The sequence below is a fragment of the Tenrec ecaudatus genome, chromosome 4 (genome assembly GCF_050624435.1).
Source record: "Tenrec ecaudatus isolate mTenEca1 chromosome 4, mTenEca1.hap1, whole genome shotgun sequence".
NCBI lineage: Eukaryota > Metazoa > Chordata > Mammalia > Afrosoricida > Tenrecidae > Tenrec > Tenrec ecaudatus.
Window position 1 is genome coordinate 146881206 of NC_134533.1, and position 13942 is coordinate 146895147.

General features: G+C 43.3%; 1 protein-coding gene across 2 annotated transcripts in view; it reads left to right on the forward strand.

Annotated features, from left to right (window-relative positions):
* Positions 1-13942, forward strand: part of RYK (receptor like tyrosine kinase) — a 108317-nt gene that overhangs the window by 45221 nt on the left and 49154 nt on the right. For both annotated transcript variants that reach the window (XM_075546904.1, XM_075546905.1), the window contains exons 4-6: positions 3065-3199; positions 5578-5631; positions 10151-10295. In XM_075546904.1, the coding sequence (XP_075403019.1) occupies positions 3065-3199; positions 5578-5631; positions 10151-10295 (334 nt within the window). The remainder of the gene's footprint in view (positions 1-3064; positions 3200-5577; positions 5632-10150; positions 10296-13942) is intronic.

Sequence of the window (13942 nt, forward strand, 5' to 3'; positions counted from 1 at the left end):
GAGAGCTAACTTAACTGCTTCTAACCATGCCCCCTCATACTACAAAATAGCACTTTGAACTACTGAGCTAGTGTGTCTTCCGTGTGATGTGGTTAGGTGCTGTCAGGTTGGTTCTGACTCACAGTGATCGTATGGACCTCAGAACGAAACACCACCCAGTCCAGGGCTGTCCTCACACTCGTTGCTATGTTTGAGCCCATGGTTGCAACCATATTGATTTATCTCATTAAGGAGCTTCCTCATTTTTGCTGGCTCCCTCCTGTCAAAAATACATGAGACATGAGACAAAGTGTTGCCATCTTTGCTTCTGAGGCAAAGTTTTTTGGTTGTACTTCTTCCAAGACAGATTATTTGCTCTTCCGGTAGTCCAAGTTATATTCAGGACTCTTCACCAGGACCATGATTCAGATTCCTCAGTTCTTTGTCAGGTTTTCACATGAATATGAGGTGATAGAAAATGCCATGGCTTGCATGTGACCCTCCTTAGTCCTCAAAGTGTGACATCTTTGCTCTTGAACACTTCAAGAGATCTTTTGTAGTTGCCCAGTGCAATATGCCGTGTGATTTCTCAGCTGTTGCTTCCATGAGTGTTGATTGTGGATCCAAGTAAATAAAATTCTCGACAACTTCAGTTGTTTCTTTGTGTGTCTTATCTGATCAACAGGTGTATAAGTACTCTGAAAGTTAATTTTGTAAATGTTACATGTTCTTAAACCTTTCCTTCCACTCCACCCCTGCTAGAACTGCCTGTGTTGAATTCCTTCCTGTCTCCATTTCTGCATTGCTGGCGCTGGCCTTCATGTGGATCACTATGTTTGGTTTTGCTTCCCATTGACTAACTCCCACACTGGCCTGGATGAGCATTGCACATGCACAGTGGGCCGTGTTAGTCTGTCAAGGCTCTCTGCCCCATCAGCTGTATACCGGCCAGACTCTCCTTTACTCTCTGTCTGCTGCTCTTAACCTGACTGCTGCACTTGCCTGATCCTCTCAGTGTCCAAGCGATCAATGTTGCATGCAGTCAGATAGCCACCCTGCGCATGCGGTGATCTCAGGAACCATCTTACCTTGTTCACTTCTGAACTCGCATTGATCCTGCTTGCCTGGCAACACCTCACAGTCTATATCATCTTTTTCCTGTCTCCTCCTCCCTCTTGGGAGTTAGTTAGCTCTCCCTGATGACAACTCTTTCTTCTCCATGCGCTGGCCAGCTGCTGACCAGTCATTCTGCCTCCTGGCAACCTTGTGCATGCCAGTAGACCTGGGCTCTGTAGGGGTTTCAGGGGCTGATTTTGGGGAAATAGATTGGAAGAGTGCCTCTGAGCGGACTGAAACGACCAACTTCCTTGGACTTAGCTTTTTGAGCAGATTTCATACTGTCATTCAGGGTTAGGGTTTTCTATCCCTGCTGGCGTGTGGGCACTCCGAGGGCAGGAGCTCTGCCTTTTTCAGTGAGGAACCCTGGCGGCATAGTGGGTTATACATTTCAAAACCACCCGCTGCTTCCAGGGAGAATGATGAGGCATTCTACTTCCCTGAAGAGTTACAGCCTCAGAAACCCATGGGGACAGTTCTCTGCCCTCTCAGCTCGCTGTGAGTTGGGCATTGACTTGATGGCAGTGAGTTCTGTCTTCAGTGTCCGGAGCCCCTGGCTGGTGCAAACTGAATACGTGTGGTGCTAACCAAAAGGTGGAGGACTTGAGTCTACCTAGAAGCACCGTGGGAGAAAGACCGAGCAGTACACCCTTGATAGCTCAGCCACTGGAGACCCTGGGGAGACGCCCTGCTCTGATGGCACGTCATCCCCACGAAGCAGGAGTGACTCTGGCCACTTGTGGTGCTAGGCCCTCAACCAGAGTCTGACACGGTGCCGGGGAGGAACGGGCACCTCAGTCCGTGTCAGTCAAGGATCAAGTGCCACACTTGCGCCAGGGGGACCACTCTTACAGCTAATCTTCTGAACAGGCTCGTGGAGAAATACAATTGGAAGTACAAGCTGTAATTGTTGTTCTGGGACTTTTCCACTGTTATTAGTCAACCTTAGCTGTAAGAAAACATAGGCAATCTGGTTAATTCATTTTTATGGCTCAGTAAAGAAATTCAGAAATACCCCCATTAGTCATATCCATGCGATTTATTCTAAATGTATAGAAAACTAAACCTGAAACCAAATGACTGACAAAGAACTCATGGTGTGTACTAAGGTCTTTCCAGGAGCCCTGGGGATGCAGTAGGTAGATATGCACTCAGGTGCTAACCGAGAAGTTTGGGGTTCAGTTCAAACTCACCAATGGGTAAGCACTCGGGTGATGGGCAGTTTGGGATTCAGTGCAAACCTACCAACAACTCTGCAAGGAGTCATAGTGGTGTAGTGGGTCATTTGGGTGTCTGTTGGAAACCGAGGCCCTGCCCTGCCCTGTCCGTTAGGGTCTCCATGAGCCGGAATCAACTCCGTGGCAGTGAGTGTACCTTCTGCGGGAGAAAGGACCTGGCAATCTGCTCGCATGAAGGTTACAGAGTAGAAAGGTTACAGCGCTTTTTCTTACCAGGTGGCTATGAGTTGAAGTCAACTCAGTGGAACATAGCAACATCTGCTGTCTCGTTCCCAGGATACCAACAAAACCAGTTTCCATTTAGAAAAGTATTATTTTGTATTCATGTATGAGCATTTATGAGATTTGCTTGTGAGTTTCTATTTAATTTTCTTGTTATAAACAGTACACAATGGCATTTCGGTGGTGAACTTTCCATTTTGTTAGTAATTTTGATTACGATTGTTCAAGCAGGGTTTCCCTTCCGATTCTGTAACACTAAAGACTTAGACAAGCAAGACTTATGAGCAAACATTGAGCAGGAGTGAGCTTTCCATTTATGTCGTTATTTGTCCTTTAACTCACTTCTACATATAACGAATGAAACAATGTCCGAGCTGTGCTAGTCTGAAGATAAATTTTGTTTTGTTATTTATGCAAATTTGGTTCTAAAGTATTTAGAACTATTTTTGGACTTGAATATTGCTGTTTTAGAAAATGTCTTAAAGTGTTTTTACTTCTCTTTTAAACAGTGTTTCGGGTCGAACTCTCCTGTACTGGCAAAGTAGATTCTGAGGTTATGATACTAATGCAGCTCAACTTGACAGTAAACTCTTCAAAAAATTTTACAGTCTTAAATTTTAAACGAAGGAAAATGTGCTACAAAAGTAAGAAATTTATTGATCTAAATACATGTTTTTCATAGATGCAAGAAGGTTAAAAATAGGTTTTGCTGTCTTTGTACAGATTTAATTATACTCACATCTTGATTGTAGCTTCCAGTGAGGGGGAGGGGGAGGCTACGCTAACAGATAAAATTCCTAGACAATCCCCAGTGGTTGTAGCCAGGGATCTCACTTAGTTCTTGCTTTTCTTAAAATCTGGTAGCAGAAGTGTGAGGATGTTTTACATTAGGATTGTAAACTAGCCCCAATGACTGCAGAGGTGAAACATCAGGTGAATCTGTAGATTTCTGAATGTTAACTGCATTTCCTTAATGAAGTAAACCTGCACGCAGGAGCCTGCCAGGCAGCCAGGTGGATCTGGGTCGGACTCACCACCTCTGCTTTCGGCAGGATGTTGGGACAAAGTATTTAACCTCTCTGCCCCCAATTTTTTATCTATAGAATATATTTATTTCTTCAGAGTTATTTTTTAAAAAGGTTTCTGAATCTAGCTTAATGCATGAAATAGGCACTTGATAAATGCTAATAGTTTGGGGTTTTGAATTAATTGTTGTTCAAGAAATTACAAGGAACATCAAAGAGTTAAAGTATGTTGGGTAATAAATCAAAGAAACTCAAGGGTTTGAAGCCACTATTTTTAAATTCCAGAGAGGTAAAGTACCCTGCATTGTAAGTTCATGAAGCTAGAACTGACTAGTACTCAGAGTCGGGGGAAGCTCCTCATCTTCTGGGGCTTACTGTGTTCTTAGTAGTCTCTTTTATGCATTAAACCCGTGTAACCCTTAAAACAACAACTTGAGACACCAAGGCTCTCACCGTCTCCCATCTTCAGATGAGGAAGCTGAGACTGAGGCCATTGACTAAGAGCCAGCCAACGGGTTTACGCTGGGATGCAAACCCATGCCGTAGCCTCTTCGTTAAACTGTTTCTCAGTAAATGTCTGAATGGAAATTATTGCTGAATTTTATGAAAATACATGAGTAGCAAATGAGTAATAATGACTAATGTCCAGATATCCCAGCAAAGACACTATCTATACTGCATAGGAATTGAAATTAAAAAAATTAAAAGTTAGCTTATTTGTCAGTGTGACCTCACGGAGTGGCTCTGCGGAGAAAGACCTGGCAATCTCCTTTCGTAAAGATTACAGCCAGGAAAACCCTAAGGCCTATTCCACTGTGTCCGGGCGGGTGTACTGTGAGTCAGAATTGACTCCCTGGGGCCCTGAGCAGCCGTGACCAGCTTCAGTGTTTTGATTAGTGTTCCAGGCCTAGTGTTATATACTTGCTTTCATGTAACTTTAAAGCCAGCAGGGACTTTAGGGATTCTCTAGTCCAGCTAAATCATTCCATAAATGGTACCAGAAGCCTGAGGCCTAGAGAGGCCACCCAGGCTCCTACAGTCAGTCAGAGTGTAGCACACCCAGTTCCTCTTCCAATGGCGCTCCATCTGTTCGTGCTGAACGACAGTGCGATGACCAGGCACAGTGGGGGGGGGGGTGCATTTTCTGATGTTAGTGTCCATAATGAGCCTGTCCCTTCTTAATATATAGGCAAACATTTACACATAAAAGTATATGCTGATGTCATCTTGGAGTCTGTTTCATTCTGAAGTTTATTGGAGTGCCGCTATTGCTTAGTTGGTGGTCAGATTTCTGGTCACAGCAATCATGCAGTACATACTCATGCCTCTTACTTTACTATAACTCACTGTCCTGGAGTCCATCCGACTCTTGGTGAGCAATCCTAATGGGCTCCCACGACCGTACATCTTTATGGGAGCAGATAGCAGATAGCTTTTATGCGATATGAATATAATTATTAATCTGATTTTCCAGTTCACTACATTTCAAAAATTATAAATTAGAGGGAATGTGCTCAGAGATAGGCTCATTGTCTGCCTGAGGATATAGCTATATTAGGATGTTAATAAATGTTAATTCAGGGACAAAAACGTTCCTTCTTCAGATGAGTGTTGGAATTACTGGATTAGACATACTCACCTCAAACTCCGTAGAACGTTTGTACTCTGTTAATGTGCACTGCTGTCCTCCAGCCAGGCGATAGAGTCTGTCTTTTCTCAGACTCCTTGGGCCACAGTTGTGCCCTGTTTGCGTCAAGCGTTTACAGAAGTCTTTGGTTAGTGCTGGCGCAGTCTCCAGGGTGATGATGGCAGTAATGCTTTTCAGAAGAGTAGTGCAGCTTTATTATCTTGCAACAAATACTTCCTTTCTTAGTTCAGGCAGGGTCCCCAGTGAATACAAACTGTGCTAGAGAAAATGTAATTAAGAGTATTGGAAGATTTTCACTGAAAAGAAACTAGAATTCCTAAAGCATCTTTTCTCTCCTCTTTTAATCCAGAATTTGAAGAAGTTAAAACTTCAGCCCTGGACAAAAACACTAGCAGAACTATTTGTAAGTGTTGCTGTCTTCTCTTGCTCCATTATTTGGGGTGAGACGTGAATGATTGCTCAGGAACACAGTTGGAAGCTACAACGCTTGAAGCCTCTCGTGGTTTTGCTCTGCTCTTTATTTCACTGGTATTTTGCAGATCGCTTTATCAGTTAAATGACAGTATTAGATTATTGAATATTTTGAGGAGTGAAATTTGTGTATATAACAATCTGAAAATTTCCTAATCAAGAATTTTTTTTTACATTTTATTAGGGGCTTATACATACATCAATTGTATAAAACACATCTGTACATTCTTTGCCCTCATCATTTTCAAAGCATTTGCTCTCCACTTAAGCCCTTTGCATCAGGTCCTCTTTTTTTTTTATCACATCTTTTTTACTTGTAATTAAAGTAGGAACATGACCTCACTAACACAAGAGTTTTAGCGATTGGAAGAGAGTTGGGAAGTCTGGTTTGCGAAGTTAATTTCATTCAGGTGTAAAAACGCAAGCTTAAAGAGCGGAAACTGCACGTAGGTTTTGGTTGTTTTCTCTTTCAGTTAATGGCTGCATGGCTTTGCGCCTGTCTTTGAGTTTGGTTCTTCATGACCCAAACCAGAGCTCTCACTGTTTTTCCGAAGGTAGTTTTAATAGCAGTTTTTTGTTTAATCATTTTACTGGGAGCTCTTACAGCTCTGATAACAATCCATACATCAGTTGTATCGAGCATATGTGTACACAGGTTGCCATCATTTTCTAAACATTTACTTTCTATTTGAGCTCTTGGTATCAGCTCCTCTTTTTTCCCTCCCTCCCATCCTCTTACCCTCATGACCCCTTGATAAATAATTATTTTCATATCTTACACCGATTCCCCCACAGTTTCTGTTGTTTGTACCCTGGGGAGTTCGTTATGTGCTGATATTTGTGATTGGTTCCCCCCTTCCTCCCCTCCTGCCCCTACTTTCCCTCTACCCTCCTGTTCTCACTACTCGTATTTCTGTACCTTAGGGGTTTATCTGACCTGGATTCCGTGTGTTGGGAGCTCTTATCTGTATCTTTGTGCATGTTCTGGCCTCGCCCGAAGTGAAAGGCAGGACTGGGGTCATGACAGTGGTGGTGGTGGTGAGGAAGCCTCAAAGGACCGAGGAGTATTGTGTGTTTCTTCGGTGCTATACCACGTCCTGGTTGACTTATCCCTTTCTTGTGACCCTTCTGTGAAGGAATGTCCTATTGTCTACAGATGAGTTTTGGGTCTCTGCTCCTACCCCTCCTTGTTCTCAACAATATGTTTTTTATTTGTTTGGGGTCTTCTGGTGCCTATTACCCTATTCTGTTGACACCTCATGATCGCGTAGGCTGGTATACTTCTTCCATGTAGGCTTGTTGCTTCTCTTAATAGCATTATTTTTAAGAGTTACTAAATTCCTCAGGGGAGCAGACTTGAAAACGGTGGTGGTGTGTCTGTCTTTAACTTTAAGATACTAAGGAAGACAGTGCCCATGAACCCTGGGACCGTCACTGCACATCAGTGAAACCAGCACGTTCCCAGTCCTGCTTCGGCATCTCCTTTTCTGGGTCCTGGGATAAGGAGGGTGGTTGGTGGTAGAGTATTTTAAGGCATGTCTCAGGGATTTATCACTTCTTGAATATTTCAGCATGATCTCCAAAAACGTAAGGTCTTTAAAAAAAATCACCTAAGACCTATAAAGCTTATAAAATATCATACTTAACAAAATTAGCAGTGATTTTTTTATGTCTTCTAATAACTAGTCTGCACTCACATTTCTCTGAAAATGCCTTAGCTTTTTCTCCCCTGAAGAGAATAAAGGATCTAGATAAAGCCTACTGTATTGGGTAGCTTTGTATTTTAGTGTTATCTTTTTACTACTGTTAGTCATTTGTTGGAAAAAATGGGGTCATCTATGCTACAGAATCACCCACAGTGTGCATTAGGCTGACTGTGTCCTTGTGATGTCCTCTAGCACAGTTTTCCTGTAAACTAGTAGCTGATTCATGCTCGGTTCTTGGTCGGCTTTCAGCGAATAGCTGCGGTGCTGTGTGCTGCCTTTTCCATCTTTCCATCAGTTCAGGAGGCAGTTATTCCAAAGAAGACTTTTCTGAAGATAAAATAATGTGGGATATTGCCCCTTTAAAGAAAATAGCTCACTTGGATTTATCTCCTAAAGGGGGGATGGGGAATTAAAATCACTGCTCCCATATCTTACTTTAACAATTCTACCGGTCTGCTTTTGGGTCCCAGGGCATATTTCCCACAGAGCAGTGGCATCATGCAATCTTAACTTCTGCCTGCCTTTCGCGTCCTCCACAATTTGCTGTCGCTGAGGGGCCAGGTAGATGACTGAGAAAAGCATTAAAATACAAGCAGAGCAGACCGTGCTTCAGCACTTACAGTGGAGTAAGGGGTTTGTGCAAGGGAATTGGCAATGGTCACATGGTGGCTAGTGGGTACATAGGCCTGGGTTTGGGAGGTAAGCAGGGTGCATTTGCAGGGGGTCTACTCTGCAGGTCTCCTCTCTGCCCTGGACAGGGCTGGAATGGGCAGGCTCAGCCTTTACCTCCAAGCTTTTCCGTTCCTGTCACTCTTAAGACTACACAGCCCTCCTTTGAACACAGTCATTCTAAAAGAAAACAGTGTTTTAAGCCAGACTGTCAAGTCTAGATGACTGTACTATTTGTGGATGGCTTATTGATTCAAAGTTTAATTTTAGAAAGCACCCTTATTTCTCTCTCTTGCACGTATTTGAAATCTAGAACTGATCTTTTGTCTTGACTTTCTTCTGAGAGCTCTAGATGTGTACATTTAACTATGGGGCGTTTCTCTAGGTGGAGTAGGTATTTCAGAGTTATGCGGATCAAATAGAGCTTGATGTTCTTTGTCCTTCATCTGCTGCTCTTCTCTTTGGTGAAGGTGCCTTTATACACCTAGTCTTTATACACCCAGTCTCTATACACCCAGTCTCTATACACCCAGTCTCTATACACCCAGTCTCTATACACCCAGTCTCTATACACCCAGTCTCTATATACCCAGTCTCTATACACCCAGTCTCTATACACCCAGTCTCTATACACCCAGTCTCTATTCACCCAGTCTCTATTCACCCAGTCTCTATACACCCAGTCTCTATACACCCAGTCTCTATACACCCAGTCTCTATACACCCAGTCTCTATACACCCAGTCTCTATACACCCAGTCTCTATACACCCAGTCTTTGGTTCCTCCGTGTCTTTTCACGCTAAGTGCGACTATGTCCTTCCTTTCCTTGAAACTTTGCAAAGATTTCTTATCACATTTAGGATAAAACCCAAATTCCATGGATTGTAGTCTAAACAAAAGAAACTGTCATTTGAAAATACCCACTTAGCCTGTGTTTTGAAATTCTGCTTGGTCTGATTGCTGCTCAGTTCTCCAGCCTCATTTCAGACTTCTGTTGAACTCCTCCATCCTTTCCGCGACCGTGGTGTGCTGGCCAGCAGGGCTGTGGCAGTGCAATAGGGCCACTGTGCCCCTCAGTTCTTCAGAACCCGCCAGACCCCTGGACCTCTCATTTGCCCATCTCCCTCTGTCCTTGAAGAGAAGCATTCATCAAGACTTGGGTCCTGGGAGCTCACGACACATGCAATCCAGGAACAGGAATGGGAATAGTGATACCAGAAGGGTAGGGAGATGGGGGGAGAGGATGGGAGAAAGCAGGAACCGATGGCAATGATCGACATATAACCATACACCCCACTCCAGGGGGAAGAGCAACAAAAAACATAGGGGAAGGGAGACAGTGGTTGGTGTGAGATATGAAATTATTATAAATAAGAATTGCTAGTCTGTCGAGGGGGCCGAGGGCGGAGGGGAGAAGGAGCCGATACTGAGGGCTTAATAGAAAGTAAATGTCTAGAAAAGAATGATGGCAACATAGGTAAAAACATGTCTGATGGAATCGATGTATGGATTGTGATAAGAATCATGAGAGCCCCCAATAAAATGATCTTTCAATTAAAAAAAAAAAGAGTGGGGTCCTGAGGGACCCTCCCTGTACCTGCTTGCCCACACCAAGGCAGAACAGGGGAACATGCTAGTGGGCCTTATATGCACTTTGGTGTTTGCAGCACTGACTTGTGTGCCTCCTTCCTGGTCCTAGCTTTTCTGAACACCTTGTGTTTAGCAGGTTTTTAAATAAAAACTGATGATACATCAAAAAGAAAAAAAATACAACTTTTTTTTCACTGCAGAAAGCTCTGTTGGACAGCACTGTTGTCGACTTATTTTTTACATACAGTACTTTTGAGTGACTGTTAATATCATTAACCAAGAGTTGTATTAACTTTTTTGATAGCTACTGTACAAATAGAAAAATTGTTACGAACGTACCCCAACACTCTCACTGCTAAGTTCCTAGTTAAAGAATGGGCAACTGAGCTCCCCCCTTTTTTAAAGGACACTCATTGTGTATTTTGAGTCCCCAAACCATTGCTATGTGTCTAAGAAGCTTAATGAGCTTTTCACTTTCTTTTCAGATGATCCTGTACATGCAGCACCAACCACTTCCACGCGTGTGTTTTATATCAGTGTAGGAGTTTGCTGTGCAGTAATATTTCTTGTAGCAATAATTTTAGCTGTTTTGCACCTCCATAGTATGAAAAGGATTGAACTGGATGACAGGTATTGTACACAATTTGGGAATGGAAAAAAATAATGAAAGCGGTCCTTGCTTCGCCCCAGGAATCCCACACATGCCCATGCACACACAGCTGTACGCTGATCACGGGGAAGGAGGCAGAGCGAGCAGGTCCAAGGGGGATGGAAATTTACCAGTTGACCTTCTTGTGTGTCTCTGACAATGCTTTAAAAAGAATCTGTGAAGTTCATCATTACAGTTTCTTAGTTGTTGGTGAGCAGTGGAGGTAAAGATATTTTTTGTCACCTCCTTTGACACGACTATTCCAAACTCCTCTTACCTTTGAAGAATAGCCACCCCCTACTTAGGTTCCTCCCTCCCTTGTTTTCCTCCCCTTCGTCCATAACAACCAGTCTGCCAAGTAGACATTTATTGAATACCTGCTGTTGAGTTAAATGAATGTTTCTCTATGTAATTGCACAGTAGAACCATGGTGGAAGCTTTTACAACATGTCAGCACTTGGGTCCCACCTTCCGGAGATTTTGATGTAAGGGTCTGGGGGGGGTGTTCTGACATTGGTATTTTGCTTAAAGCTTCCCAGATGGTTCTTGTGTATACTGGTTGGAGATAAAATGGGTTAGATACATGCTGAGGGAGAGAAATTTAAAAAAAATTAATGATATACTTATGACTTCAAAGATTCCATCTTTGACATTAACCCATAATTATTAAGATATGCAAAATCAATGGCTGTGATAGGCCTAGTAGAGCGTGGGAACACACAAGGTACTGGTCCAGCCTGGGTGAGTTAAGAGACAAGGAGGTGAAAAGATGAGCTAGCCAGGCCAAAATGAAATGGGAGACAGATTGCTTTTCCCAATACTCAATTCTCATTTTCTTTTCATTGATTTCCAGTTGCTGGCTGAACCTGTTCCCAGCTTCATGCCTTGGCTTTCAAAGCCCTCCTTATGTAGAACACATATCTGTCATATACTCTGAGCCTTTCCTCCCCATCTTACCTTATCCCCCAGTCTAGTGATTACTTGTTCTTCACATTTGCCCCACACCTGGCCCTTCAGAACTTCAATTCATGCTTCCGTATTGCTCACAAAATTCCTTTGTAAGCCTCACAACCATCAATTTACCCCTCCTCATCTTGTGTCTCTTTTAGAGGGCAATTTAAACACACACACACACATTTTTCCTTGCGATCCTGTTTTTGTGAACCAATCCCACCAACTAGAATGAAAGTTCTTGTAGACCAGGGAGCCAAAAGTCATAACTTTATCCTAAAAGCAGGACTAATAAAATGTCCATGGCTAATTTCACTTGTTGATGAAAATCAAATGTGATCATTTAAACATGTCAGAGAATGAAAATTGAAATGTCAGTGCTCGCATGTGTACATTTTACAGCCAGGCGTTTTTACCTTGGCTGCCCTATAGGATCACTGTGAGTCGAGCAACGCAACGTCAGTGGGTGGTGGTTGTGAAGTAGCTGCTTAGGTTTCTACTTTAGCAGGCATCAGGGGCAGGAAACTGACTGCTCCTGCTTCCCTGGTAACAGTAAATCGTGGCTTCCAAAGAAGGCTTGTTGTGACTGCTTTGTTTATGCTTTGCTCATTTTAGGGGGCCCTGGATATCTGTTGAATAGATTAAAAATTGACATGACTGTACCCATAATACTTTTGATTGTGTGCCCACAAGTCTTCAAGAATTCGGATCTATAAAGCGTCCTGGTGGTGCTTACTGTAGGGCAACCAGTGGAATGCTAACTAACTACGAGGTTGGAAGTTCAAACCTCCCAGCTGCTCCCTGGGAGTAAGATGAGGCTACCTGCTTCTGAAAAGATGAGAGCCACAGAAACCTTTTCTAGGGTCCCTGTCAGTTAGACCTTGCCTGATTTGTGAGCTAGAACGGACTGGGTGCTGGTGAGTTTGCCATCTCCATGGCAGTGGGTTTGCTTTGAAGGTGGAACCAGACTGCCACCTACTGTTCAGTTGGGTAGAGAAACACACATGACTAGTAATGCTTTTGAGGTCTATGAATTTTTTTATTCAACTATATTGGTTGCAAGTGACATGTAAGTAGTACTTTCATTGATGTCATGTAATTTAAACTAAAAAAGAAAAACACCCCAAACCCCTGGGAGGGAGATTTTCTTAATACAATTAGTTAAGGTAAATAAACTAAAACCCTTTATTTCCCCGTTGGTTGAAGGTGGTACTCTAGCTGATGGTTGAGTAGTGGTCAGAACCACGGAAGCAGCCAGCCGCCGTAAGGGCCATATCACCCTGAGGTTGGCGATATATCATGACAGTCGAAATGAAAGCCTTAGGAAGGATCACTTGTAAGTCTGTGTTGCGACACTGTGGCACACCTTCTTTATGTATATTTTTCTCATGCATTGTTTTTGCAACCTTCCCAGGAGGTATGCAATAAAACCCCCAAATCTGGAAACTGAAAGGTGGAAACGCAAGAATGAAAACTAAAATATTTCCCACTTATAACGAGAGTGATAGAAAAGTGGTCAGACTGCACATGTCAAAAGCAGGAAACCTGGGAGACCCAGGAGAGCCAGGCGGCCCGCTGAGTTCTTGCCCTCCCAGGTGTCACCGTTTGTGCTCCCCGTCTGGGGACCCGATACTGCTGGTTTCTCTACTTCTGCACTGCCCTGTGTCAGGCCCACTAAGTGTGTACGTTTATGTACTTCAACTCCTGCTTTTCCACAACTCTTCTGAGATGACAGACTGATGAGTCCATGGGACATTCTCTGCGAGCTGAAAGGCATCTTCAGCCAGCGATGCTGTAGAAACAGGGCTGTCTAGACTCCAGAAGCGGGAGGCAGCCTCAAATGATGGTGACACGTGCATGCTGAGAAGACTCATCAGACAAACGCGTCTTCGTCAAGTGTTTCTCTGGTGTTTATTTCGGGAGTTTCTGTCTGAGTGGTTACCGTGACTCGTCAAGCATGCTTTGGTTACCATAAACCCACTGCCTTTGATTAAATTGATTCAGACTCATAGAGACCCTTTATAGGGTTACATGTTTATGGAAGCAGAGACCCTCATCTTTCTCCTATGGAGCAGCTGGTGGGCTTGAACCACTGACCTTGTGGTTAGCAGTTCAGTGCTTACCCCATAGCACCACCAGGACTAGTTGATATTGTCATGTTAGAAATATAGGGCAACATAGGGATTTGTATTGCTCATTGCCTCGGGTGTTACGTAGTTACAGTTTAAAACATATTTACATAGGCTTGTGAAATTAGCAACATAGAAATTCATGTACGGGGTATCCCCCCCCCAAACTGGAATTTTTTTCAAAGCTATGCATTTAAATTTTTTCACAAAACAACCTTATCACCTTCAAAGTACTCTCCAATACACTTAATACTTTTGCCAAATCTGTGATTCCATCCTTGGAAACATTTTTCAAGCTCATCTGTTTGGATGGCAAACAGCACCTCCCTTGTTTTCACTTCACCTCTTCTACTTTGTCACATCACTGTCCTTTCATGTCCCTCTTCATTCACAGTAACAAAGTTGCACAGGGCAAGGTGAAGTGAGTAAAGTGTGTTGGACAGGAGAGGCATGCTGTTTTGTTTGTTTGTTTTTTTCCTCAAAAACTGGCACTGAGATGGCTGTGTGAGCAGGTACATTGTCATGGTGGCAAAACCAGTCCCCGTCTG